The sequence below is a fragment of the Gadus macrocephalus genome, chromosome 8 (assembly GCF_031168955.1).
Source record: "Gadus macrocephalus chromosome 8, ASM3116895v1".
Classification (NCBI taxonomy): domain Eukaryota; kingdom Metazoa; phylum Chordata; class Actinopteri; order Gadiformes; family Gadidae; genus Gadus; species Gadus macrocephalus.
The window spans coordinates 14786690-14813102 of NC_082389.1; the positions used below are offsets into that span (position 1 = coordinate 14786690).

The window sequence follows — 26413 nt, forward strand, 5'->3', positions numbered from 1 at the left end:
TATCTCATATAATATTACATCTGTTCCGTTGCACCCAGAGGCTCCAGGCTCTCCTATCGGTCCTTGCAAACCTGGGATCCCCTTATGAAAAACAAGAATACACATATGTTATATTTAATGGTTAGGACCACCTTTCGAAATACTAAGTATATAGAAATATGTGAGAGAATACACTGGTTCTGTATGTAGAAGCAAACACTTGGGCAATTGACCGATTTTCATTCAAAAAAGGACAGGGGATTGAAATCTTACCGGTAAACCCGGATTACCGTGGAAGCCGTCTTTTCCCTGTTCACCCTGGACACACAATGAAAACCACAGTGTTGTAGCCCCACAGCCCGCTCTATTGGAGTAGTACTACTACAGGCCTATATGGCACACAGTTAAGAAACGGACATAGCAGGACCACAAACAACTATACAACCATTCACACAACAATAAAGTCATGGGAATATATTATGTATATATGTGATATATGATGTGAGGCTGCCTCAGACCCGACTGCCCTTTGGTCCCGGATGTCCATCGTGGCCGGTGTTCCCCTGTGGAAGAAATACCACTATTTATCTCTGCGTCCTGACGTACAAACACAAGCCGTTGGAATGAGAAATGCATACAATAATAGAGACAATATGGCCAACCAAATTCAGATTTTGAAGAAAGGATGGTTCAATAACGTCTGCGTTTGCAGAAGTGTAAATGCAGGATTGAAGCGATGGCATTTGCAGCTCCTGATTTGAAGAAATTGTTAATTTGTAAAGGCATGGAACCTGCCTCTTATTGCTGACGGTAACCTTAGGCTAAATGCAAGTCAAATGGGAGTGAAATTAACATGGGCTCAATTTTCAGCATGATTTGCAGCTACTGTAAATATGTCCCCGGTGACAAGGGTTGAATAAACAAAGTACATTAGATCATTGTAATAAGCCTTTAATTAAAAATAAATCTGAATCAGTTGCTGTTACAACTATGGTTGTAACAGCAACTATGGTTGTGAGTGTGGTCCGATAATCGGTTTATCGGCTGACAGCTGGAGTAGAAGACAACCATAGCAGGAGAGACCACATGCCTCTCAGTCTGGAAACTGTGTGTTAGCAGACTGTGTTTTGTTTTTTATGTTCTTATTTTGGTACAGTGAATAAATAAGTTTTGCCTTTAATGGAAAATCTGTGTGGAGCTGAAATTCTTGGCTGCTGAATAAAAGTTAGACCTACACCCGGACTTAAGGCCACAACTTCACAGAAAGAAAAAAAAAACTGTTGTTTGTGGAAAATTCGACCAGAAAACGGGTTAACTAACTAAGGCAAATCATTATACAATAATGAGAGGGCTGAAATGAGTGAAAAAGACTTGCGGATGGGAATCTGTGCGGGGTTAACCAAATGGCCCCAAAAAACTCTACCTTTGGCCCCAGGGGTCCAGAGTGGCCCTCTGAACCTCTGTGGCCTTCTTGTCCACCCGCTCCCCTTTCTCCTTGGTAACCCCTTTCTCCCTATGGGCGGTGAAGAGGAAAGAGAGGTTCAATATTAATATAATAATTTAATAATTTAACCAGTTAGCAAGAGAATGGGGAGATACCAATATGAATCAATCACATTGGTAATTCTGCTCCTTCTTCCTGTGATTGACCTTGAATTGTTCACATAATATAGGTACAATCAAATTAATTGTATTTATGTTAAATCTATCGTAACAGCACTGCTTAATTCTAGACTAATGTGGTCTACTAGGCAATGAACCTTGCATAACTGAACCATGATTATAAACAGTGTTATATGTTCTAGTTATGGGAAAAAAGGTTATCTGCATTCACTGGTGGTGGTTATAATACCACCAGTGGTGTTATAAGTGGTATTATAACCACTATAATGTCTGTGGTTAAGAATGGGCCAACGTACCTTGCTGCCTTTACATGAACTTCCACGGCACTATAAAACACATCAGATACTTAATCACACATTGATCATACATAGCAGATAATGTGTGGTTGATATAGCAGGTGATGAAGGTGACATGCGTTGTATCAACAATTTTAGCAGAGTTACGCTGAGTTACCTGTTTCGCTACGGCAAAACAGTTTTATCACTATGGGCCAAGTTTGTTCATGCCAATTACGTGCTTAGAGATCCCCACCTCCAGCAACATGATTGGTTAGATCAAACATACAGCAAAATATAGTGAAACATTTCACCCATATTTGAGCCTTTCGCAAGCTATTTCTATGAGATTAATCAGTACCATACATAACTAACTAGAGTTCATTTGAGGTATTTTTTGGGAGATCTGCTAGTACTTTAATTTGATCAGAAAACATGTTAAGGCAAGTAACTAATTATGGCAAATCATTATACATTAACGAGAGGGCTAAAATAAGTGAAGATGAATTAAATGACATGTTCTGCAGTACCTTATATTTCCATTAGAGGGTATTGTATATATGTGTTTCAGATAGAGGAGACCCATAACAGTTTTCAGGGGCAGGATCTTGTGCTAATTCAATACCTGTCAGTTGCTATTGCAGTGGACCTTTGTTTGCTAAGTTAATTATATAGTCAGTTGAAAATACTACAAATACTTTTGTTCATTGCATGCCAATATTCCACTCAGTCTATAACAGATCAACCAATAATTAAAATAATCAAACAAAGAAATAAAACTTTTCAAAGACAGCTAAAGGCATTCCGTGTGATTCCAACTTACACTAGCCCATCACTCTATGCAATGGTACAACAACATCTGGGTTTGCAGAAATGTAAATGCAGGATTGATGTGATTGCATTTGGAGTCGCTGATTTGTAGACATTTTTAATTTGGATAGGCATAGAACTTAGAAATGCTTCTTATTTCTGACGTTAGCCCCTTAGGCTAAAATCAGGTCGAATGGGAGTGAAATGAACATGGGTTAACATTTTTCTACTGAACTACTGTAAATGTGTCCCCAGTGACAAGGGTTGAATAAACAAAGATACCTTGTACTTAAAGACATTACATCATTATATTAAGTTTTTAATTAAAACCAATCAGAATCAGATGCTGTTACAACAATGGTTGTGAATGTGGTTCTGTTAATTGATTTTTAGGCTGACAGCTGGAGTAGAAGACAACCATAGCAGGAGAGACTGGAAACTGTGCATTTGCAGACTGTCTCTGTTTTGTTTTTTTATGTTCTTATTTTGGTACAGTGAATAAATCAGTTATCGCTTTAATGTATAATCTGTGTGGAGCTGAAATTCTAAGATGCTGAATAAAATGTAGACTTTCACCCATGGACTCCAGGTAACAACTCACGGAAAGAAAAATAAAATTTGAGCAGAAAACATGTTAAGGCAAGTAACTAATTGTGGCAAATCATTATACATTAACGAGGGGGTCGAAATATGTGAGGATGAATTAAATGACATGTTCTGCAGTACCTTATATTTCCATTAGAGGGTATTGTATATATGTGTTTCAGATAGAGAAGACCAATAACAATATTCAGGGACAGGATCTTCTTTTGCTTATTCAATACCTGTCAATGTATTTGCATTGCTATTGCAGTGGACCTTTGTTTGCTAAGTAAATTATATAGTCAGTTGAAAATACTACAAATACTTTTCTTCATTGCATGCCAATATTCACTCAGTCTCAACCAAATCAACCAATAATTAAAATAATCAAACAAAGAAATACAACTTTTCAAAGACAGCTAACTGGCTTTCAGTGTGATTCCTTAATTCAACTTAAACAAGCCCATCACTCTACACGTCCATAATTGATACTACTTCCTCCAGGAAGTACCCAAACGGTGCTTCTATAAATGTTTTTCTTACTGCATGCGCCTCCTCATAGACTAAACAGCTCCCCTGATGGAATAACACAAATACTATCCCTAATGCATCACGCTCTATAATCTAGATGTAAGGCCAGCAATGCTAAGAATGCATGTGGGAAAGTGAATAGCAGAGACTGATGGAGAGATTTTAGTTATTTTGCAATCAGCAAATCAAAAATAAATCAGGAGGGTATTTTGGCTTCTTCAAGACATGTTCTTACAAGTTAATTTTCTGTGTTGCCATGAGGGCGTTGCTACGCTTTACTTGCCCTCTGCATTCGACTACTAAATGCTTCGTATAGTTGTTCATGTGTAGGCCTATTTGTTTTTTTGTATTTTACTGCATGTACAACAAGCTGCTCAAACAAATTGCCCCTAGTGGGATTATTAAAGTTGTATTGTATTGTATACATGAATGATTATTTTCTAATTATATTATACATCAGTGTAACAGGTTTTTATATAAACACCAATAGGCATCAGGCATACAGTATATCATATATTATATATACTAATATTATATTCTGTATATGATCATGTTTTTTGTTAGGCCTACTGTGTTAATGAATTATAACATTAGGTCGATATTCTACTTTAGTTTAGGCGTTCCCTGATGAACCCCACTGAATAGGCTAGGCCTATATAGAAACATGACATGTTGCCATTTACATGACTAGCCTACATAAACATGTTAACAGAAAGTTAGTGTGACACGTTTAGTATCAGTGCTATTGTACACAATATTTGTGTACCTATCAATATCAATTCAAATGGTAATGTTAAACAATTTAGCACTATTTTAACAGTAGCCTGAAATTAATACATAAAAATGCTTACATCTTTGGACTCCGTGCACATCAGAGTCGCAACAAAAAGGACCCCGGCCAGCGTCCACCCGAGCTTCATGACTGCGCCCCAGCTACAGCTTCATCTGCACAGTGCACACACTCCAGGACGGCGCAGAGAAAACAGGTGCGCGTCGATGTTCTGGCTGCACTTCTCACTGACGCAGACACTTAATGTAAATAACAAAGTAACACGCTATTAGAACTGTGTGCCTGACAGATTATGGAAGTGACATCGGATTTTTTTTTTGCACACCATGAACGGGAAGGCGTTCCCTCCTTATCATTCAGTCTCAACCTTCACCGTGGTCGCAAACGGAGGGAAAGTGACATTATCGGCTAACAGCTAAGTGAAGAACGCGAACGTGTGTTAAAAGACGCATGGAGACTGCCTCGTTATTCTGAAGTACGCACCGGGTGAGTCAATCATGCTGATAAAATGGCATAAAGTTGTTGAAGTTAGCATAATGTTGCAGCATCTGATCACAATGATTGGAGAGGGGAGATTAAGGGTTATTTACACCAATAGCTCATGGGTGGGAAATAATTAATATATTGAATGTATCCATGTGAGTGACATTATCCTTACCAAATATATTAAATATATGCGTATTGTTTCTTAAGTATTTGGCTGAAAGATCGACTTGTGTAAAGAAAGCGAACTATTTTGTTTTTCAGACCACAGGGGGCGGTATTGAGTAAGGACATTACCTGTGAAGAGGACCAATGAAATACCTATGCAAATGTATTGCACTCTGCACCCTGTGGTAAGTCAGTATTTAGTGTTTAGCAGTTGGACGTAAAATGCAGCAATATATATTTGGCATTTCCTATATTGTTAAGAGAGGCTTATTTAATTACTGCTGTGTCACCAACTGCAATACAATAATCTGATAATATTGGCTTACATTTAGGATGAGGATGTCCTCAAATCTACAAAGAAATCTAAAATAAAAACGATGAAACTTGGTCAATCATTTATTTTGGGGGAAACTGTTGCCTCTTTTCCATTCTGGAACGTGATTAATCAATGTCTTGCATGTTTACCTTGCTAGTAAACACATTTGCCACATCTGCACTGAATGTATTTACTGTATGTTACATGGCTAAACAAATGTACCAACAAGGTTAACGAGGTGACGTGTAAACACATGCACGGAAACAAGCAAATATATCATAGGATGGAGGAACTTGAAGGATCAAGGCTTAAAGACATTTTCCATTCGATGACATGTAGTATTAATAACGGAGGATGAAAAGGTATTGTAGTGACATTTAAATGTAAGAAATCATTAGTTAGCGTCTTTCTTTTAAAACAACAGATGCTAATCATGCTTATTATTTCAATAATACAAAGTGATCATATCATCATACATGTATATATTGTGTCTAGGTGCACATGCATTACAGTGGCCTAATTCTTTTCTTGATTTGTGATTGTATTTGACTATAATCTTGTTTTATTGTCCTACTTTTAGGGTGATTGTCTCCATTGTACAGTCAGCCAATGCAGTAAGTGGTTTGAATCTTAAAATAACTATATTGTTAAATACATTTCAGATGAAAGAGTGTTCCACATGTTTTCCACAAAACAATTGTAATGCCTGCACAGGCAGATGTATTAATTTAAAGTAATAATCTTGAATATAATTTTTTTCTTATATTTGGCGATGCCTAATCCGCAGTTATTGCAGATGTGTTTATGGACCTCACTTCCCAGGGATCCACACAGTGTAACGTGTTTTATGTCAGTTATTTGGCAACAAACATTAACATTTACATTTTGGGCATTTAACAGACGCTTTTATCCAAAGCGACTTGCAATAAGTATTTGTCAGAGGAAGAGAAACATTATATCGCTGTCTGATGCTACACATTGCTGAGTACTATTTTTTACTGCAAGGACATACAACATACAATAAGGGTTTACATTAAGGACCAGCAACACTTGCAGAGACTGGAAAAACGATAGGTCGTTCCAACCACAAGTGATTAAAGCCCTCTTGTTAGCTCCGCCTCCCCTCTCTGGCAGAACAACCACTGCTGAGTAATTGAACACGCGTCATTTACAGTGCGCCAATTGGAATTTTTCCCAGGAATGTCGCCATTGATAATAACCCTTGTGTATCCTCATTTGGTTTTAGATTCTGTCTTGACAGACATTTATTTAAGTAAAAAGCCTTGATTTATTACTTTGAGCGAATCATTTTTTTTTAGTTTTCATCCAAAACACCTTTAAATCCTTTTTCAGAGCTTTTAAAGCATGTTGATTGGGTTTTAAAGAAGTTATTTTCAGACATAACAATATTGGACATAATCTGCAACTGAATCTCAGTGCACCGTATGTGTGTGTGAGTTTAGTTTTTTGCGTCTGAGTTACAGCGTTTACTTGTTTCTTCAGAATTCTTATCCTGCATCTGATGTTTGCACTGTTTCTCCAAACTCACCTCCTCCTTTAATCTTCATCAGACGCAGACTTAAGGGTCTCTGCATTCTGTATCAAGCACTACCTCTAGCTGTTTAGGGAGGAGAGCAACATAGCACACATTCCTCGTCCTTGCATGTACTGGAAGCTTAGTGTGCTATTAAAGCAAAGCGACAGGTCAAAGACATAGCAACAACATATTTGGCATTAGACGCACAAATAAGTGTGTATTTCTGGTGTAACTGGTGGTGGAAAGAGAGGGTCATAGCTACGCAGTTTTATAAGTGAATATACTCAACGGGTTCTGGGGAATTATATTTGTATTATATTCAACTGCTAATTATTAATAATTTATGTGGAAAAGGTTGTATGTGATATTTGAATTTGACCCATGGCGCTGTTAATGTATAACATAGTTTCAAATATTCTGATAAAATAATACTGACAATGGATAACGATTAATTACAATAGTATGTAACAGTATGTATTACAGTATGTAATCTTTTATATTTCTTAACTGTTCCTTAGTCATTGTGAGTAATAGAAGTGTAATGGCACAACATGTTTTATCCGAATCATTTATCAACACCCACAAGTGCACCATCAGTTAGCGTTCAATGTTGAGAAGAGCAGCTGGCAGTGAATTTGTATCCATCGTTAGAGCGTTCAGAGTTCATCGCTACTTTATGTAATAAACAGGGGGAAACTTTAGTCGAGAGAAAGTGATTTAAGGATCAACAGATCTGCTCCACTGACCGTTGATACCCAAGCTTCCCAAACACATCCAAATATTTACGAAACTACTTTTCCAGTGTTTTGGTAAGGCGTACACTGTGGTGCTTAAATATTTCAATTTGCCCTTGTATAAAGCAGCTGGGCAACATTGACAAACAATATGGAAATGTCCAGGTCACCAAGCCCAACAGACGTAACTATCATTGGACCTATGTGTGAGAACCGTGACTTGTTTAACATACCCTTATCATGTGTTTCGAGTCGTTCAAGGCCTTTGGGTGGGCGTCTCCCATTCGTCCACAACCACACACACAGACTCACACACACACACACACACACGCACACGCACACGCACACACACACACACACACATTAGATCACAAATCACAAAATGTTCTCAACTATATTCTCCACCAATAAGTACATGTTTGCCTGTCTGGACGCTAGTACCTCATGACATATGGACCTCAAGTTATCCTCGTCCCTGTTGTACCTGTGGTCACTTGAAGTGCACCATGTATGATGTGTCTCCCTCTGTCTTCCTCCAGGGTGAGGTGCAGCTCCCATGCGATGGGCGAAACTGCAGTGTGTGCCGCTGCCTCCCTGTGAAGGGTGCGCGGGTATGACCCTTCCAGACTCACATTACATTTAATTAATTGTACTCATCTTGATTTGTTTGAAAGTTTCTATATTGCAAGTGCAACATTGATAAAAAAAAATGAACAATGCATGTCCAGAATAAATTACATGCTACTGTTAGCAATATTGTTGACAGCAATATTAGCTTAAGTGAAATAAATCCAGTATAACAGTTATGGAAAACGCAAACACAAAGACGATGCCTAAATCACGAGTGAATGTCCACCGTCTTAACCCAATCCATGCTCTGTTCAGGGGGTTCAAGGAAGAACAGGGAATCATGGCGTGCAGGGGCCACTAGGACTGAGGGGCCACGCCGGGCCCCAGGGGGGACCGGGCCAAAGGGGCGCCGAGGGCTCCCCAGGACCGCACGGGCCGGACGGAGACAGAGTGAGTCTGCTTGGTAGACATTGTTATGGATTTGGAAGAAAGAATGAAAGACCTGGGAAAGGAATGTGGTTATAAATGTACTTGAGACAAACCATATAAAAGGGATAGGGATAAAATAATAAAGATTGTCACATCGTTGTCTATGGTATGATACATTTTTATTTAAACACTTTTGCAGCAGTTGACAGAATTGCACAGTTAATACAGTCTTCATGTTTCAGGGCATGACAGGCGTTCCTGGTTTCCTTGGTAATGGCGGCATTCCAGTAAGTAAAATAAAGAATGAGATTTGTTTTATTGTTTACAACAGTAAGATCAGTAATGTTTGTCCTTTTTTTATTGCATTGGTTGATATTTTCATTCAAATGTTTACACCTTCCACTGTAGAATTACATTCACATCCATTTGGAATATACATTCAATAGATGTATCTTGTATGCCCTCTAGTGGCAAAAGTAAAACATATTTTCAGTTCGGTTTTCAAGTTTAAAGTCCTGTTTGGTGTAAATATCTTCCTCCAGTATATCAAATCATTATCCAATCATACACCAGAACAATAAGTAGCCTAGTTCTTAGGATATTTAACTCCAAGCCAAAAGGTTCAGGGTTTGAACTCATTACTAGGCAGGATGTCTAAACTACCTGCGTTTTTTACTTTGACCTTTATGACCTTTTTAAACCAGTGTCTACTAAAAAGGGTCTACTAAAAAGAGGACTGAGTAGTGGCTCCTGTTAATCAGTCCCTTTACCCTGCAGGGTCTAACTGGAGAGCCGGGCGAGCCTGGCAGGACAGGGCAGGATGGCTGCAAGGGGACGACGGGCAGAGCAGGGCTCCATGGGGGTCCTGGCCTTCATGGCAACCCTGGAGTTCCGGTGAGTCAGGAAAATGACCGGTTGACGTCGATGTTTTTGTTTTTTTTGTGCCCTTAGCACTAACTTTTATCACCTTATATTTGTAGATGTAGCACTGTACATCGATTTGCTGTCGCCTCTGTCTCTAAGGAAATATTATTTCCGTGGCTGTGTGATGACATTAAAGTTGATGAATCAGAGCGGTTGGCTAGTACCAGTTACTGATGATAACGCTCTAGTACTCTGTGATTCATTTCAGGGATTCCCAGGGTTTAAAGGAGCCAAAGGAGAGCCGCTTGAATCATACACACCCGTACGTTGTTTCTGTGAAGGAATACACATTTTCGTAAAAAAAGACATCGAAGCCAACATGTTAAAACAGGCAACCCAGTGTGATCCATGCCTTATCCCCATGCATGTTTCCCGTCTGTCTAACAACGACTTCCTGTCGTTTAACAGGGAGATCCTGGAACCCCTGGAGTACCTGGAACACATGTAGGTATCTCATTATTCTGCAGCTGTTATATGTAACACAGTGCAGCAAAAAAAACACACAATTCAGCAACCAAGCGGCTGCCGTTGTCAAGCTTCTACACTCAGGTCACTGTTGTACTGATTGATTTCTATATTGGTTGATTGATCTTGTGGATGTCTCGCCAGGGCGAACCAGGACGCATTGGGCCTAAAGGCCTGACTGGACGCCCTGGGCCGTTTGGGCCTCAGGTGATCTACGCACAATTATTTTGAGGAACTAACTGACTATACATTATCTTTACCAACATACTGTTTGTTGTCTATATTATACATTTTATATGCGTGTGTGTGTGTGTGTGTGTGTGTGTGTGTGTGTGTGTGTGTGTGTGTGTGTGTGTGTGTGTGTGTGTGTGTGTGTGTGTGTGTGTGTGTGTGTGTGTGTGTGTGTGTGTGTGTGTGTGTGTGTGTGTGTGTGTTCTCAGGGCCGAGATGGAATCCCGGGCCTTAGAGGGCTGGCGGTGAGTCTTCAGACCTATATAAAACTGCACGCACACCCTCATCTTGACTTGCCACATCCACACACCCAAACATAAACAAAACATATTGTTTGGACTTATTCTTACAGGGTGATCCTGGAAGATCACTGGCAGGAGATGATGGAGATTTTGTGAGTTGTGTTATGATGGAATATATAGATATAGTGCTATCTGCACTTTGTGCTTTGTACACAATAAAAATAAGCCCTGTGGTCCCTGCTCTTCCCTCTGCTCAGGGGGACCCGGGCCCAGAGGGGCCGCCCGGACCAGAAGAGGTCGAAACATTCCCCCCTGAATACCTCCCTCCCAAAGGCTACAAGGTAAAGAACCACCAGAATCTAAAAGAACCCCACCAAAACATTCCCCCCTGAATACCTCCCTCCTAAAGGCTACAAGGTAAAGAACCACAAGAATCTAAAAGAACCCCACCAAAAGTTTTTCAAGCCTTCTATAATGTTAACATTGTTCTGATGCCTGTTTCCCCAGCATTATTTGATTGATGATACCACTCATTTTAATATTTAAGACCCAGAATGAACTAAGTCAATAATACAAATGATTCTGTGTGTGTGTGTGTGTGTGTGTGTGTGTGTGTGTGTGTGTGTGTGTGTGTGTTCTTGTGTGTTGGTGTGAATTCTATTCTCAGGGTGACCCCGGTCCTGGAGGTCTGTGTGGACCTAAAGGTGTCAGTGTGAGTTTCTTTGTTGTTGTGTGAAGCCATTCATGAGGTGTGTTATAAATATTTGATTTTCCAACGTTCAATAAAGGAGTGAAAGAGCATCAAAGCTGCTAACGCTAATACGTTGTACCCAATTTCATGCAGCGCTGCACAGGTAACACATTAATGGAATCGCTGAGTATAAATCATTAAGGAATCACAACCTAAGGTGTACCCATGTATCCACACAGGGTGATGCTGTGGGAAGCCATGAGGGAATTAAAGGAGAGAAAGGAATCCCTGGTTTGCCTGGACCACGGGTAGGTGACCATGGTTGTATTGAAAACAAAATGTCCAGACATATAGATGACTCGCACATCTCAACACTTGTTATCACACAGGGCGTTCCTGGATTCCCCGGAAGAGATGGGTTAACAGGATTTCAGGTATACTTTTCATCACATTAAAAGCTTCTGAAATCATGTTGAGGACTCAATGATATTTAAAGGGACAGAATTAGTGGCATCTCGTGGTAAAGTTGCAGATTGCGACCAACTCAATAACCCCCTCACTTTTCCAAAGAGATTGGAGATGCTACGGTTAAAACCGATGAGTTTCCTTGACGATTTATATGGTGTATGTATATGTAGTCTGTCAAACTATATATCACTGCTTAAATAGGATTAACATGTAATCTCTAGAGCCATTTGTTCTTTCTGGGCTATTGTAGGAACATGGCATTGCAACATAGCGCACTCTGTAGAAGAGGCCCAGCTCCCTATGTAGATAAGGTACACATTTTAGGTGACGAAAACACAATGAATATTATTTTCATTGGATTATACACTAATATAACATACTTATTATGTTCCATTTCTGTCAATTCTGTTTCACCAAAGGCCACTCAATTCTCCACATTGCATCTTTCATTCATTTCATTTGATGTCAAATTCTATAGATAAAAAACAAAAACGACACATCCTTTTGATGATTATGTATTTTGGTTTATGTCTTTCAGGGTCATAGTGGAGAAATGGGACTTCCAGGCCTCATCGGAAGAATTGGACCAAAGGTGAACTATGGATGTAGAAATAAATGTATAGGCCCGCTCATAAACACATCAAATCACCAGGAAGGAAGCACTTGAGGTAGGAGTGCCTACCTCAAGTGTCGGTCGGGAGGATATGTTTACAACAACATCTACGTACGGCCCCCACTTGAACTAAACATTCATTGCAGACATATACAAAAACGGTATAATCCACGCCTTAAATATGTGAATGTAGATGTTTAAAGTATTTAGTTTATAATCGAAGATAAAATATGCATAAAATGAACTTTCCACAGCCTGCATTCACCAATATTTCTTTAAGAAGCGTGTAATTTGCTGCCACTAGAGGAAGAACCGTCTTGAACCTTGATACAGAACATAAGCTGAATTGGAGGCCCAAGTGGATTTGCTACTACCACATTCCCCAACAATAATATAATATAGTTATAGGCTATGCTCTCACAGGTAATCGACGTCTATAAGGAATCTTGATGATTATTAGATTGAGTGGGAGAGCGATTATGATAATAAATGTACCAAACCTTTTTTAACCTGATAGGTGACTAGGTAACCACTACCCCTAATGTTACATGTTACTGTTTGGAGCCTCATTGGAAACACAGACATTGATGTCTGATCTCCCGATCTCCTCTCATTCCTTGTACATTCAAAGGGTTATGAAGGGGACTCTGGAGATCCTGGGCCCCAAGTCCACTACGATGAAACTGCATCGAGAGGTGAGGCCTCTAAAGGAAGACGGCCACGAATACGGCAATGATCAGAAAAGGACATCTCTAGTGACGATCTTTGTTTTGATACTCTCGTCCTTTTTGTAGATACACAAAGGAGTAAAACAATACAACTTATTCTATTAAAATGACCAGCATCTAGCTACCCCTAGATAACCAGATATATGTCGATAATAACTATCAAGCCAATCGATTCTTAAAAACAAACTGAATCATTCCCAAGACAAACATGTCCCTATTTTGTCCCCTGCGGTAATGAAAGCAAAAGGCAACAATGAGAGAACTAAACGTACTTGTTGTTCACCCCGGATCACCAGGTAAACCACGCTGTCACTCTATCTATTTGATAACTGTTCTCTTTATATCACTCATATATTTTCCTATACACATAGGCATTGATACAGGGATGTAAACTATGAACACCAACGTCTCGCCAACATCGAAGTTGAAGTTCAAAGAAAGTATTGAGGAGAAAACAGACAGTGAACAGAAAAGTATATGTAATGTAAAATTAAAAATGGATTATGTTGAGTTGTGATATTCATCACTTTAATGACGGGGAAGGGGGAACAGTGCAATTGATGCATTTCTCTCAGTATTTCGTGGTGCGGTGACGCTGTGGTAGTATGTAAACACTGTTTACCACTGGCTGGAGTTTATGATCATAAGGTGCCGTCTTTTCGACCTTCCGAGGGAGTTTACTGCGATCTTGCTAGTCGCGGTATACATCCCTCCAGCCTCCACCAGCAGCGACATGCGTGCAGGAATGCGGCACGTTGTGAACTGTATCAGGCCATCAGTAAACAACAGACAGCACACACGGATGGATTCATCATCCTCGCTGGAGATTTCAATCATGCTGATCTTAAGACTGTCCTTCCAAAACTCTACCAGCATGTTGATTTCCCAACAAGAGGAGCTAACATTTTGGATACGGTCTACACTACCAAAAGAGGAGCATACAAGGCCTGCCCCCTCCCTCACATCAGACTCTGATCACATCCCTGTTATGCTAATGCAAGCATACAGACAAGAGAGTGAAAGTCACCAAACCGGTTCGGAAGCAAGAACGTGTGTAGCCAGAGCGGGCCTCCTTCAGGACTGTTTTAGAACAACAGACTGGGAAATGTTTAAGTAGGGAGCCATATACAACAACCACACAGACATTGAGGAGTACACAGACACTGGTACTTCTTCAGGAAGTGCATCGATGATGTGACTCACACAAAGACCATCATCATTTAGTCTAACCGGAAGCCATGGGTGACAGGGGATATCCACCAGAGACAACGCCTTCCGAGCCGGGGATGAAACTGGCCTGAGAATAGCGAGAGCCAACCTGTCCCGTGGCATCAGGGAAGCAAAACAGGACTATACAATAAAGATAACCTGCCACTTCAAAGACAGCAGAGACGCCCGGAGCCTGTGGCAGGGCATTCAGACAATCACGGACTACAAGCCCGCGCCACAGATCTGCGTCGACAACATCTCTCTGCTCAACAACCTCAACAGCTTCTTTGCACGGTTTGAAGCCACAAACAACACAAACCCACAGAAAACTCCACCCACCCCCCACGATCACGTTCTCTGCCTGTCTGCTGCCCATGTGAAGAGGACACTCCCACGGTTCGGATCGGGTCACGGTTTTTGAGTCACGGGTCGGATCATTTTCGGATCAACAACAAAAAAGAAACAAGACAAATGTGACTTTAAATAAAATCTTCAAATGTGTAAAAAACAAAATAAACTGAAAATTAGGTAATAATCCTGCTTCCTTTAAGCATGAAAAAAAAATTGACAACAGGGGACATTTCGTAGTGGTTGGACATTTTAGCTTGCCGACAGGCTTTTGTCGGGACGCGGAACACGCAACTCAAAATCAGGACGCATGGTCACCCGACGATCAGGCAGGTGCGGGTTTCAATTGTTGAAAAAAACATTGCTTCGGGTGGATATTGATATTAGGCAGCGGGTACAGCCATTCGAATGAAGCTCAGTCATTTTCCTTTTACCTTTTCACATAAGTCTTTTCCAACGACCACAAACCCGTTTGGGTTCCCAGAAAGTGTTGAAAACTTCAACAGAAAAATGAAGTCAGTGCCCACAAAATTTTCTTCGTCCCGAGGTCGTTCCGAGAGGGAATATTGACCCTCACGGTGACAATTAATTACGTCCCCTGGACGACCAGACGTCGTTAATCAAAATGACACAGTGAGAGGCTTTTATGATTCGTATGAAATCAATGTTTATTTCAACAACTGCGCCATCAACATTCAACATCAAAATTATTTCAACGTGGGCTTACGCAGATGCGCCGAAAACAGATCGCTATTCATCTTACTGAACACAGCCTGCATGACGGTGAACTAGACACGTCTTAGCATATGGAAACTATTGCCATTATTCACCACCGGAAGTTATGAAGGCCCATGCAAGTGAACGGAGCGTTCAACAGCATTGAGAAGAGCCGTGTAATAAATAACGATAGTCACATTCATTAGTCGATTTTCTACGTGACTCCCAACTAAATTTCGGGGAGACAGATGTCAGCAAAATGACGACGACTGGACAGTGTATAGCGTGGCTCCATATACTCCATCAGGCTTCAAAACCCCATATCTCCCACAGCCGGAGAAAGGTTGGTCATCTCATGCGATGAACTCCATCGCCTTGTTAGTGATCCCTTTAGCTTTGGCGCTGTCTGTGGGGAATTTTTTCCCTTTCTCAAATGCTGTGGTTATCGACTGAGTCATGCTGGTGGTGGTTTGTGTGTTTTTTGGTGTCCAGGTCATTGGTACATTGGTACACAACTGGTACAGGACTGATTCTCCCAGACGGTCACCAAATAAGATGGCTGCATCATGTGACCTGGGGAAAGGGAGACGGCCCCCGACAAACCACTTCAAGTCCTTTTAGATCCACGCCAACAATGCAGGGATTGTTTGTGCGGTGAACACCTGGGTGGATTCAAGCAAGGCCTACTCTATACTACTGTGCTGTCCTAATTAAGATGGGGTGGATTGTTTTAACCATAGTGTCAAGCATTCCCTGTGTGCGCACCAGGGAAGAAACGGGTAGCAACATGCTGACAAGTCGAAGCTCCGAAATGGTACATTGATTCTGAGTTGGTTTATTTAAATTCATTCATTCATTTTACAATTTTCATTTGGATTTGCGGAAGACTTCAGTGAATAAAAGGTAGAGGTAGAAATATCTGTAAAGCGAGGGGAAAGGTTGTTCTTGAGTGAGGTGTTAATTCAATCTCAAACCTTTGTGTGTGTTTTAGGTGCCAAAGGGGACATGGGGTTTCCTGGTTCACCTGGCGTCCTAGGAGACACTGGGGACATGGGCATGCACGGCCCCCCCGGCCCGCCGGGAATAACAACAGGTAGGCAAGAACCAACGTCTTGGTCTCGGAACATAGTTTGCGGACAATATTCTAGACCAGGCATGCACTATGCCTCATGTGTTTTATCAGAAGGTATTTACATGTTTTTGACTAATCAATCATCCTCCATCGACTAAGAAGTTCTGTCCCTATGTCATCTCAAATTGACGAGATAGGAATGAGAAAATAGAGCTCATAAGAAAGAGTAATTATTTCTACATTGTTTGTCTGTGACCAATTTACTTTCTCAGATAGGGAGCCTGGACCACCAGGCCCTTTTGGCCTGAAGGGGTCTAAGGGAGAGCCAGGGGGCGTTTACACTGATAATGTCCAAGGACCTAAGGGATATAAGGGACCCCCTGGAGCAAAAGGTGTCACAGGCCTCCCCGGTCCACCAGGTAAGGGTTAGCTCATCACTCATATATATTTACATCAACACATAGGCATCGATATTTATGCACCCAGTACGATTTTGTTCATCATCGTGTTAAAAATCTGCTACTATTCTGAACTCTGGCCTGTTTGTGTCCATGTGCGTGTGTGTGTGTGTGTGTGTGTGTGTGTGTGTGTGCGTGTGTGTGTGTGTGTGTGTGTGGTTGTGACGGACCTCCATAAGGGTGTGGAGGTGAGCATTTCAATTCCTTTTTTTGTGCTCCTCAATGGTCCAAATAGCATAGGTATGTTTGATATGTGACTGTGGCCTCCCTTCTCCACCCGGTAGATTACTACTGTGAACCGGGTTACCCAGGAGACCCCGGTGCCCCCGGAGACATGGGCAGAGGCGGACGCCCAGGGGAGAAAGGCCTGAAAGGTGATCTGGTTTTACTCCTCTGCTTCATCCCACTATCTAATTCAAAAAGACCCTCCTTGATGCTTGAGATCAAGTCAGGGGCCGTGTGTTGCCGGGGGTTGGCCCCTGGTGGCCCCCGTGCCGAGGCTGGCCCCCGTGCCGAGGCTGGCCCCCGTGCCACAGCTGGCCCTGCCAGCAATAATATTGAGCGCTGAAATTCAGAAGTTAATTTAAACAAACCGTATGCTAGTTAATTTTTACTTACTGACAAACCTACTTGCCGAGCCCGGGTAATGTTCAGTTTGCTGTGGATTTGTGTAGCTGATTGTGTGAATTAAAGTCTATTCACTAATGTGGCTGTATATGTGTGTGTGTGTGTGTGTGTGTGTGTGTGTGTGTGTGTGCGTGTGCGTGTGCGTGTGTGTGTGTGTGTGTGTGTGTGTGTGTGTGTGTGTGTGTGTGTGTGCGCGTGTGTGTGTGCGTGCCCATCTTCGCAGGCTGTGATGGAGTGTGTAGCTGTACTGGTGGGTACGGAGGCATAGGGCCCCCCGGTCCACCTGGATCCCCAGGTTATGATGGCCTTCCTGGAACTCCGGGCCAGAAAGGAGATCCAGGGTTTAGAGGAGGGCCAGGGTCAACAGGCCCACAGGTACGGGAAACATGGATGTGGCGATGCGCAGGCTGCAGTCTTGATGATAAACTAATTCCATCTCACTTGTCCTTTACCGTGTAAGATGTATGAAGTACATGTGAGTAATTATGGTTGCAGGGCTTTATAGGAACTCTAGGACAGAAAGGACGGAAAGGTCAGAAGGGTGACTCCAACGGGTTTCCAGTTGATTATGGTTCGTAAACTACTACGAGACGTTCTTCGCTTATTAAGCTAAATGAATTGAAGCCATTAGATCTGTTTTTTAGATGAGTTTTAGCTGGAGCTTAATGGCTGCTTTGTGTTTGTGTGTAAAGCCCTTCATTATTTTGACCAGGAGCCAAGGGTGACCGTGGTGTTCTTGGGCAGGAGGGCCTGGCCGGGAGGCAGGGGCGTCTAGGAGAGGACGGGGAAACTGGCCACGTGGGAGACCCTGGAGCACCGGTGAGTGTATCATCTGTTTGTCTGTTTATGTTCGAGCAGGCATCTTTGTATTTTGGTTATAAACAAGGAACACTATTAAAATGTAGTACTGCTATATCTGTAGAAAACACTGCAAGTTAATACATTTATATGGAAACATATAGTAAGAAATAGGCAATGCACAAAAAAAACAAGAATACAGAATACATCCGCAAAGCTCACGATCAGGAAGGACCTGCAGCAGATTAGAATTGGGTAAACGTGTTTAAAATATGTTAATAGTTGGTATGTGCGACTCTGTGGCACACCTCGGAAATACCGTTTTTCCGTTGCAGGGAGACCGATTCCCAGGATCGATGGGCCCGAAAGGGTTCCCAGGTTATCAAGGAACCAAAGGGGCCCCGGGGCCCGCAGGCTCTCGAGGGTCAGGATTCCCAGGTCGTCGTGGTCCCAATGGCCGCCAGGGGGATCAAGGTGGTCCCGGCTCAGAGGGCATTCAAGGACGACCTGGACCTCCGGGTGAGGAACAACAGCATCTTCCTAGTTTGTGTCTCAAGAATTGTTTTAATTGTATTATCGCAGCATTTTCTTCCGATTTTAAAAAGCCCATCTGTCAACATAGCAAAGTGGCAAAAGTGTGGACTTGTAGGATGACTTACTCCTCATAAAAGGAGGTTCACTTTTAGTAAAATAATGATGGTCTCTGATTCTGTAATTAGGTGACGTGAAAACGTGTTGTCTTGACAAAATCAATGCCGGTCCGCCCGGTCCCAAGGGGAGGTGTGGTATGCCAGGTGAGTGAATCAATGGTTTCAATCCGTTTGGTCTCACAGAAATACTTTGGCGTGGGATTTTGAAATGCCACTTTTAGACCTGTAAGTCATGGTCACGTTAAAACACAAGACACATCGGGTTGTTCTGAACTCTTCTTTAAACATGCTGTACTAGGGTACCCTGGTGCAGACGGAAGGGATGGCTTAGCAGGCACTCGTGGCCTCCATGGGCCTAAAGGTGTGAGAGGAGATGACTGGGGATTCGGACACAGCGGACCACAAGGTACAAACTTTGAACTTCTTTCCTCACATACATTCAACCCCCCAAAATAATCCTGGTTGTCATCAAGGCGGGTTGTCATCAGGTTTTCATCATGGCGGGTTGGGTGTGTTTTAGGGCCCAGAGGTCCGGACGGAGACCAGGGGTACCCTGGTCCTAGGGGAGGGACTCTGGACGGGCCCCCTGGCCCTTCTGGGTACTTCGGAGCTCCAGGGAGGAAAGGGGACCGTGGGGACTTCCGCACCTCAAGGCCTGGTCCGCCCGGACGCCCCGGCCACCCAGGCAACCCGGGCAGAAAGGGCCCTCTGGGAGAAACAGGGGCCCCTGGGTTACAAGGTGAGGCTCCTCAGAGCTGGAGAAGGCTCAGGGACCTTTTTGTACATTCAAAACTCTTACTTTCCCCCTTGGTAAATGTTTATATTTATATATGTTGGTTTTCATCAGTAATAATAATAATAATAATAATACATTTTATGTTAAAAGCGTCAATAGCAGTCACACACATGATCAGATAACACGACAATATGGACATACATAGTACACTCAGACAGGGACAAAAAAGTGTACAGGTGGGACATGGCCAGAGGCTGGTTAGATATAAAGGCATAGGAGTATGTTGACTAGGTTAAGGCTAAAAGGCTGCGCAGTCCGACACGAAGTCAAGAATAATGCTACATTGCTAATATAAACAACATGCGATTGTGATTGAATGGCCACAGGTGTCCGTGGTCAACTAGGCCCGTTGGGTGCAAAGGGGATATCAGGGGCCGCTGGCGACCTCGGAGACACGGGTCCCCCGGGGGCCTCATGCGCGCCATGTGAACCTTCCGTGCCTGGACCTCCAGGCAACCCAGGCCCGATAGGAAGGCCGGGTGAGAATGCCGGCGGCACACGCACGCACTGCATCTGCTGAACGCGGTGGATGTCTGGACCAATTTGGTCTATACTTTTTCCGAGTTTCATTGATAACATTTTGAGTCTCTCATTGTCCGTTTTCATTTCACAATTTTTATGTAGGATTTCCTGGCCGAAAGGGTTTGAGCGGAGTTGTGGGTCCAACGGGTTATGGCCTGAAGGGTAGAAAAGGTGTGACCGGCGCTCAAGGATTTCCGGGCCCAGTCGGCGATAAAGGCGGATTCGGACCCTCAGAGGATGGGTACAATGGCCAGCCTGGACTGAAAGGTTATTGGCTGCCTCAACATACATAAAAAAATAAATGCTGTGATATCTGCTTTGTGATCCCTCCCTACTTTGGCAGGCTGTGTTTACATTTTTCCGGAAAAGTTGTTTCTTTTTTAAAATACATTCTTCACCACTAGAGGGCAAACTTAAACCCCTGTTTTCATGGTTGGCCTTAAAAATGATTCACTACACACAGACCTTGATTCTCTTCCCAGGGGAGAGGGGTCATCTTGGCAGGGATGGGGTAGTAGGTTTCCCCGGTGGAACTGGACCTCCAGGTCCTAACGGAAAACAGGGGGAAAGAGGATTTAACGGACGCCAAGGGTTGACAGGAGACAAAGGACCATCTGGCGTTAAAGGTAATTTCTTTACACATTAGTGTTTTAAAATAAATGACCATACAACCACCACCTCCAAAAGACGGACCAAATTGCCACAAAGCATCTCCAATATTGTTCCTTAGTCAAGTGTGTTGCACTGCGGTTGAATTAAGTCGCGGGATAGAGATATGCTATTACTACCACAGGTCTCCCCGGTCCCCCCGGTGCCCCTGGACCCCCTGTGAAGATCACATCGTTGAAGGGACAACCAGGGTCACCAGGACAGAGCGGATCACCAGGGAACCCTGGACTGCAAGGTAATAGAGTAAAGTCAACGTAATGTCTCAATGATAACAATACAACTCATCTATAACTCAATATTGGATGCAATTAACACATTTTTGTATTCTCCTCGTCCTTAAAAATGCAGCTCCAATCTAGTATTGCTCTATCTATCTAAGTTAAAAAGAGAGATTTAACAATTTCAAGTCTTTTGATGTATTTTGTTGAACATGAATCCCATTTGTGTTGTGATCTTTGTCATCATTAATTAGATTCATCATTAACATCCTTCTACGTCCTATCTACATGAAATGATCAAAGTGAAGTCATCAACAGAAGTTCACCTCTGAGCCTCTCTCCTGCAGGATTGGCCGGCGTCAGAGGACAGCCAGGGGCCTCGGGGGCTGACGGTGGGTCTGGGCCCGGGGGGCCGAAGGGTCTGACTGGGCCTCCAGGCAGAGCAGGACCCAGTGGGCCTCCAGGGCTGCCTGGAGTCAAAGGCTTCCCTGGACAGCGAGGGCAGACGGGTCAGGTCGGACCACCGGTGCGTGATGGACTCTCGCCTTGCTCTCCCCCACAGCCTAACCTAAACTGATCTGGGGGTTATTTTTTTAACGTATCATTTTTCTTTGTGCGTTTGCATTGTTACAGGGCGACCCGGGGGTCGATGGCCCTCCAGGCCTGCTGGGCCTTCGGGGGCACACGGGGCCCAAGGGTGAGTCAAGATGGTTCGTAGAAGGGCCAACAAAGGAACAGGAGAACATAAAACTGTCGTTTTTTCGTGTGTGTCTGTGATCCTCCATCCGTTCATTCATTATTCAGGAGACCAGAGGGGTTAAAGGGAACACCGTTTGCCCCCTGTTGCAGGTGACATGGGAGAGTCGTACGGAGAGCCAGGCCCACCGGGCCCTAAAGGGCCCCCAGGGGAGGACGGATCAGGAAGTGAGTCTGGCCTGTAGAAATAACAACGTGCTCTCTGAGGTGCGTCTCCACATCGCTGGTCGTCTGGCGGGTATCTAAAGCAAAGTGGTGTGGAGAACTCCATTTGCAGTAGGATGAACGCATTCCACATCAAAACACTGTTTATGACTACTTGAATGACCGTTGAGCCCACTGCTTCAGTAACCGTGGTTACCGCTGTGTCGGGATGGGCCGGTCACAGCGTAGTCCTCGAGAAGGGATTGGTATTGATGTGTCTGTTCTCCAGTCACCTGTAGGCTTGGAGAGCCAGAAGAGCCAGGACCCCGGGGGTACGAAGGACCCCCCGGGGCCCGAGGGACCCCTGGGGATCCGGGAAGGGACGGGGAACAAGGTCTGTGAGCTCTTTTCTTCATGGCTAGGTTTCTTACCACACCTGCACCATCTCTGTCTCTTACTATTAGCTTAGCTTGTAAGCAGGTTCAATGTGATTAGTACGGTATTCCTATGCATCATGAAATAGGTTGAGAGAATTATATTTCTATGCAAATTGTTTGTTATAAAATCACAATTTTGATGAATTTTATGGATGTAGGTTTGAAACGATGTGATGTTTTGTATCATAATTCTTCAGCACATCAGTTGAAAGACGACTGTCTTTGTACGGCCAGGTTTCCGAGGGCTGCAAGGCCCACAGGGTCTCCCGGGGTTTCCTGGTTTTCCAGGGGTTGATGGCGTCCAGGGGCCCGGCGGACCCGCAGGCCGGCCTGGCCCTTCAGGTGCTGACCGAGACCCCGATCAGGACCTCTGGAGCTCTAATGTGATGGATCGCATGCCCCTTTTGGAGAGATGGTGAAATGCATGGGCTAAAGGATTGACTAAAATACGTAAATGAGATGCATAATTCTACATAATTCCCTCACCAGGAGGGCCAGGATTACCAGGGCGGGATGGACTCGATGGACTGAGGGGCCCAAATGGGGCGAAGGGAGCGACAGGTAAGGCAACGGAGGCATTTATTAGGTCAGATCCAATGAATGTGTCTCTTACATCCAATGTCTCTCAAGAGACACATTTGCTTTGATACGTAATTAAGCATTACAAATATTCATTGAATGTCTCGATTTCAAGGCGACGATGTACCTGGACCTCCGGGTCCAAATGGTTTCCCAGGGGTCAAAGGTCAGATGGGACGCCCAGGATTCCCAGGGTCAAGCCATCCTGGACACAAGGGGCTTAATGGCCCACCTGGATACCACGGTCTGCCCCGTCACTTGGGACTTTTGTCTTTAAATTAAATATTATATCCAAAGACGTGTCAGGTGAATTGAACATTTAAATAATGTAAGTTATTGATTATTGTGCCTCTTAAGGTTTACAAGGTACATTTTCTAAATTGAGGACAAAAAACTGCAATAAATAAAACAGCTAACCCTCCCATCATATCTCATTTTGTACAAAATGAGATATGATGTACTTTATTAATCCCAGAGTGGGAAATGCAGATGAAATATAGTTACCCTCTCCTCCCCCCCTCAGGACCCCCTGGCCCCCCCGGGGAGGCCGGGCCCCCCAGAACCTCAGGCCCGGAGTGCTGCGACCTGGAAAAGGATTATCGGGGACAACCGGGGCCGGACGGGCGTCCAGGAGCTGTGGGGTCCCCAGGTCTGTGCTGCTCTCTGTTCCCACCGCCACGAGTGTGTCGTTGTGTGTGTCCGTGTGTTTGGCTCTCAGGAGGTTTTTTAAAAACACATTTCTGTATTAATTTTTGGAAAAAAGCAGGATTGATACAAAACAATGATAATACATGCATGATATAACTTGAATAAAGTCAAATGAAAGAGACGGAAGTAGAAAAACGAGATAGAAACCTTTTAATCACATAAATAGACTGAGAAAATAATTGTTATATTCCCATATATCCCCCAGAGAAAAATATGAAGGTACAAATGGCCGAAAAAGTACTTAAAATACAGTTCCCAGGTGACCCATCAGGTGGGTGCTACGTGTCTTCTGTGTGAAGGTGCTCCTGGAGATCAAGGGTACCCAGGAACCACCATCGCCTCTAGGGGGGACCAAGGGCCATCTGGCCCCCAGGGACGAGACGGCCCCAAGGGGGCCAAAGGCTTCCTAGGACCTCCCGGTCGTTTGTCCCCGGGCTTAAGAGGACCTAAAGGTACGGTATTATTTTTTTAATATTAATATTATAATCAAAGATACACTAATTTGTTATTTTATTCATTCCAAATTAATTGTAAATAATTGGAGTCCGGGTGACACAGCCGAAAGAACAGGAAACTCTTAGAATTCAGTTCAATCAAAAATAAAAATAAAATAAAACAGAAAATATGCCTATTCACACACAAGAAGTAGTAGCAATGAAGATGCTAATGATGGTAGCGTCATTAAAGCATGGGACCTGGGTTGTGCTGCTGACAGGTGCTATGGGTCCTGCTGGGACCAGAGGTCCTGCTGGATCCTGGGGTCCCCGTGGTTTTCCTGGGCTCACGGGTCGGCATGGAGACAAAGGCTACAGAGGAGATGAGGGTGAGTGCACCTGCAGCCCAAGATATATGAAAAGTTAACAGTAAGTAACCGGACATCATAAAGGATGTTGATTAATAGAGAGAACTTTGACTCAATAAGACACACATTTGTAATATTTTCATCTTTTGCTTTCTAGGAGCCAAAGGGCCGCCTGGGGATGTCATAGCGAGGTGTCCCCGGGGCCCCCTCGGGGCCCCTGGTAGACCTGGCCCGGATGGCTTCACAGGAGACAGGGGGCCTCCGGGGCGCCCAGGGGCTAAAGGCATGTCGTCTCAGTGGGTGTGGGTGTGGCTGTGGTGGGTGTGGCTGTGGGTGTGAGTGTTGGTGTCCTTAGGTGCACAGAGGAGTTTGATGCCTTGCTCAAGGGAAACTGCAACAATTAAAGGTGCTGTAGGTATCATTTGAGAGTGGTAAAGAGAGAGGGAACGTTTGGAAAAGAATCATCACAATAAAATGTTCCCTCAATCAAGCATGATTGATTGACAGGCAAGATCAATTCCCAAAATCAATCAAGGAAGAGTTACCCTGATTGCCCAGATGTAAAAACCTAGATTGCACGCACTGAGGCATACGCAATACAAAACAACCAATACAGATTTCCTCATAGAAAACTTTGTCAGTAAAGGCTGACAGATTGGTTTGAGCTTTCTAACAAGTCACACGGAAATGATAGTCCTTAAATCTGTCCTAAAGCACCTTTAAGCAAGTGGGGGGTAGGAACCAGCAACCCTCCAGATCCAAGATCCACGTGCTCAATGGACTGCCTCCCTGCCCCCACCATCCCCATGTATCTCACATGGACCCCGTGTGCTATGTTCCAGGTGCAAAGGGTAGCGTTGGATACCGAGGTCGCCAAGGGACAGATGGTCGTCCTGGTAACGATGGTCCCGTCGGTGACCCAGGAGACACTGGGCCACGGGGGTTCGTTGGAAATCAAGGTCAGCCAATCACACGATTGGATCCTCCATGTGCGGCCTGAATGCCTTGTAGTCAGCGTGCACTAAATTGGTCCTGTTTGACTCAGGCAAGCACTTCAAAGCTTTAAGAAAAGGACGTTACAGAGAGGTTGAAACAACTCAAAAACAAAAAAGATGAACTAAAGCTACATTCAATATAGTTAAAAAAAAGAACTTGATCCTTTGCAACTTTTTATTATATATAATTATTTGGTTATTTATTGAGCCACCTCACCTAGAATCTTGAATGACCGCCTCAGGCCCAGTCTCCCCATGGTGTTGTGATCTCTGCTCCCCATTCTCCCGGGTCCAGGCCCAACAGGGCCAGCCGGTGAACCAGGAGACACCAGCGTCCAGAGTGCGGCCTCCTCTGGCTTCCTGCTGGTCATCCACAGCCAGTCTGTGGTGGTGCCGCAGTGCCCACAGGGAAACCAACAGCTCTGGGTGGGCTACAGCCTGGTGTTCCTGGAGGGACAGGAGAAAGCCCACACGCAGGACCTAGGTAAGGGGAAGGAACCCTGTGTTTATTGTTGGTTACCTATTGTTTGTGGATGTTAGTTTTTGTATTATCTATGAACAGTTCACATCTGTAGACTCTTCAATGAAGCACATGCAGGATGTTGATGAATTACCTACTCTCTTTCTGTCTGTTCATCTCTCTCTCTCTCTCTCTCTCCCCCTCTCCCTCCCCCTCTCCCTCTCTCTCCCCCTCTCTCTCGCCCTCTCTCTCCCCCTCT

General features: G+C 43.6%; 2 protein-coding genes across 2 annotated transcripts in view; one reads left to right on the top strand and one right to left on the bottom strand.

Annotated features, from left to right (window-relative positions):
* The window catches only part of LOC132463271 (collagen alpha-1(IV) chain-like), a 28922-nt gene extending 23829 nt beyond the window's left edge, over positions 1 to 5093 (bottom strand). The window contains exons 1-6 of the mRNA XM_060059310.1: positions 4652 to 5093; positions 1899 to 1928; positions 1403 to 1492; positions 498 to 542; positions 253 to 297; positions 19 to 81 (exon numbers count right to left, since the gene is read on the bottom strand). Coding sequence (XP_059915293.1) covers positions 19 to 81; positions 253 to 297; positions 498 to 542; positions 1403 to 1492; positions 1899 to 1928; positions 4652 to 4720 — 342 coding nt within the window. The 5' untranslated portion in view covers positions 4721 to 5093. The remainder of the gene's footprint in view (positions 1 to 18; positions 82 to 252; positions 298 to 497; positions 543 to 1402; positions 1493 to 1898; positions 1929 to 4651) is intronic.
* Positions 5094 to 10152: 5059 nt separating this feature from the next.
* Positions 10153 to 26413, top strand: part of LOC132463007 (collagen alpha-1(I) chain-like) — an 18554-nt gene continuing 2293 nt past the window's right edge. The window contains exons 1-37 of the mRNA XM_060058858.1: positions 10153 to 10195; positions 10361 to 10423; positions 10657 to 10692; positions 10800 to 10841; positions 10947 to 11030; positions 11357 to 11401; positions 11620 to 11688; positions 11770 to 11814; positions 12387 to 12440; positions 13093 to 13156; positions 16455 to 16556; positions 16808 to 16954; positions 17278 to 17367; positions 17844 to 17995; positions 18116 to 18191; positions 18333 to 18439; positions 18754 to 18937; positions 19138 to 19212; positions 19367 to 19474; positions 19589 to 19807; positions 20191 to 20343; positions 20489 to 20653; positions 20869 to 21012; positions 21180 to 21290; positions 21621 to 21799; positions 21907 to 21970; positions 22123 to 22197; positions 22463 to 22567; positions 22845 to 22952; positions 23100 to 23171; positions 23305 to 23433; positions 23713 to 23838; positions 24197 to 24349; positions 24613 to 24720; positions 24857 to 24982; positions 25542 to 25658; positions 25990 to 26178. Of these exons, the coding sequence (XP_059914841.1) occupies positions 12402 to 12440; positions 13093 to 13156; positions 16455 to 16556; positions 16808 to 16954; positions 17278 to 17367; positions 17844 to 17995; positions 18116 to 18191; positions 18333 to 18439; positions 18754 to 18937; positions 19138 to 19212; positions 19367 to 19474; positions 19589 to 19807; positions 20191 to 20343; positions 20489 to 20653; positions 20869 to 21012; positions 21180 to 21290; positions 21621 to 21799; positions 21907 to 21970; positions 22123 to 22197; positions 22463 to 22567; positions 22845 to 22952; positions 23100 to 23171; positions 23305 to 23433; positions 23713 to 23838; positions 24197 to 24349; positions 24613 to 24720; positions 24857 to 24982; positions 25542 to 25658; positions 25990 to 26178 (3487 nt within the window). The 5' untranslated portion in view covers positions 10153 to 10195; positions 10361 to 10423; positions 10657 to 10692; ... (4 more) ...; positions 11770 to 11814; positions 12387 to 12401. The remainder of the gene's footprint in view (positions 10196 to 10360; positions 10424 to 10656; positions 10693 to 10799; positions 10842 to 10946; positions 11031 to 11356; positions 11402 to 11619; positions 11689 to 11769; positions 11815 to 12386; positions 12441 to 13092; positions 13157 to 16454; positions 16557 to 16807; positions 16955 to 17277; positions 17368 to 17843; positions 17996 to 18115; positions 18192 to 18332; positions 18440 to 18753; positions 18938 to 19137; positions 19213 to 19366; positions 19475 to 19588; positions 19808 to 20190; positions 20344 to 20488; positions 20654 to 20868; positions 21013 to 21179; positions 21291 to 21620; positions 21800 to 21906; positions 21971 to 22122; positions 22198 to 22462; positions 22568 to 22844; positions 22953 to 23099; positions 23172 to 23304; positions 23434 to 23712; positions 23839 to 24196; positions 24350 to 24612; positions 24721 to 24856; positions 24983 to 25541; positions 25659 to 25989; positions 26179 to 26413) is intronic.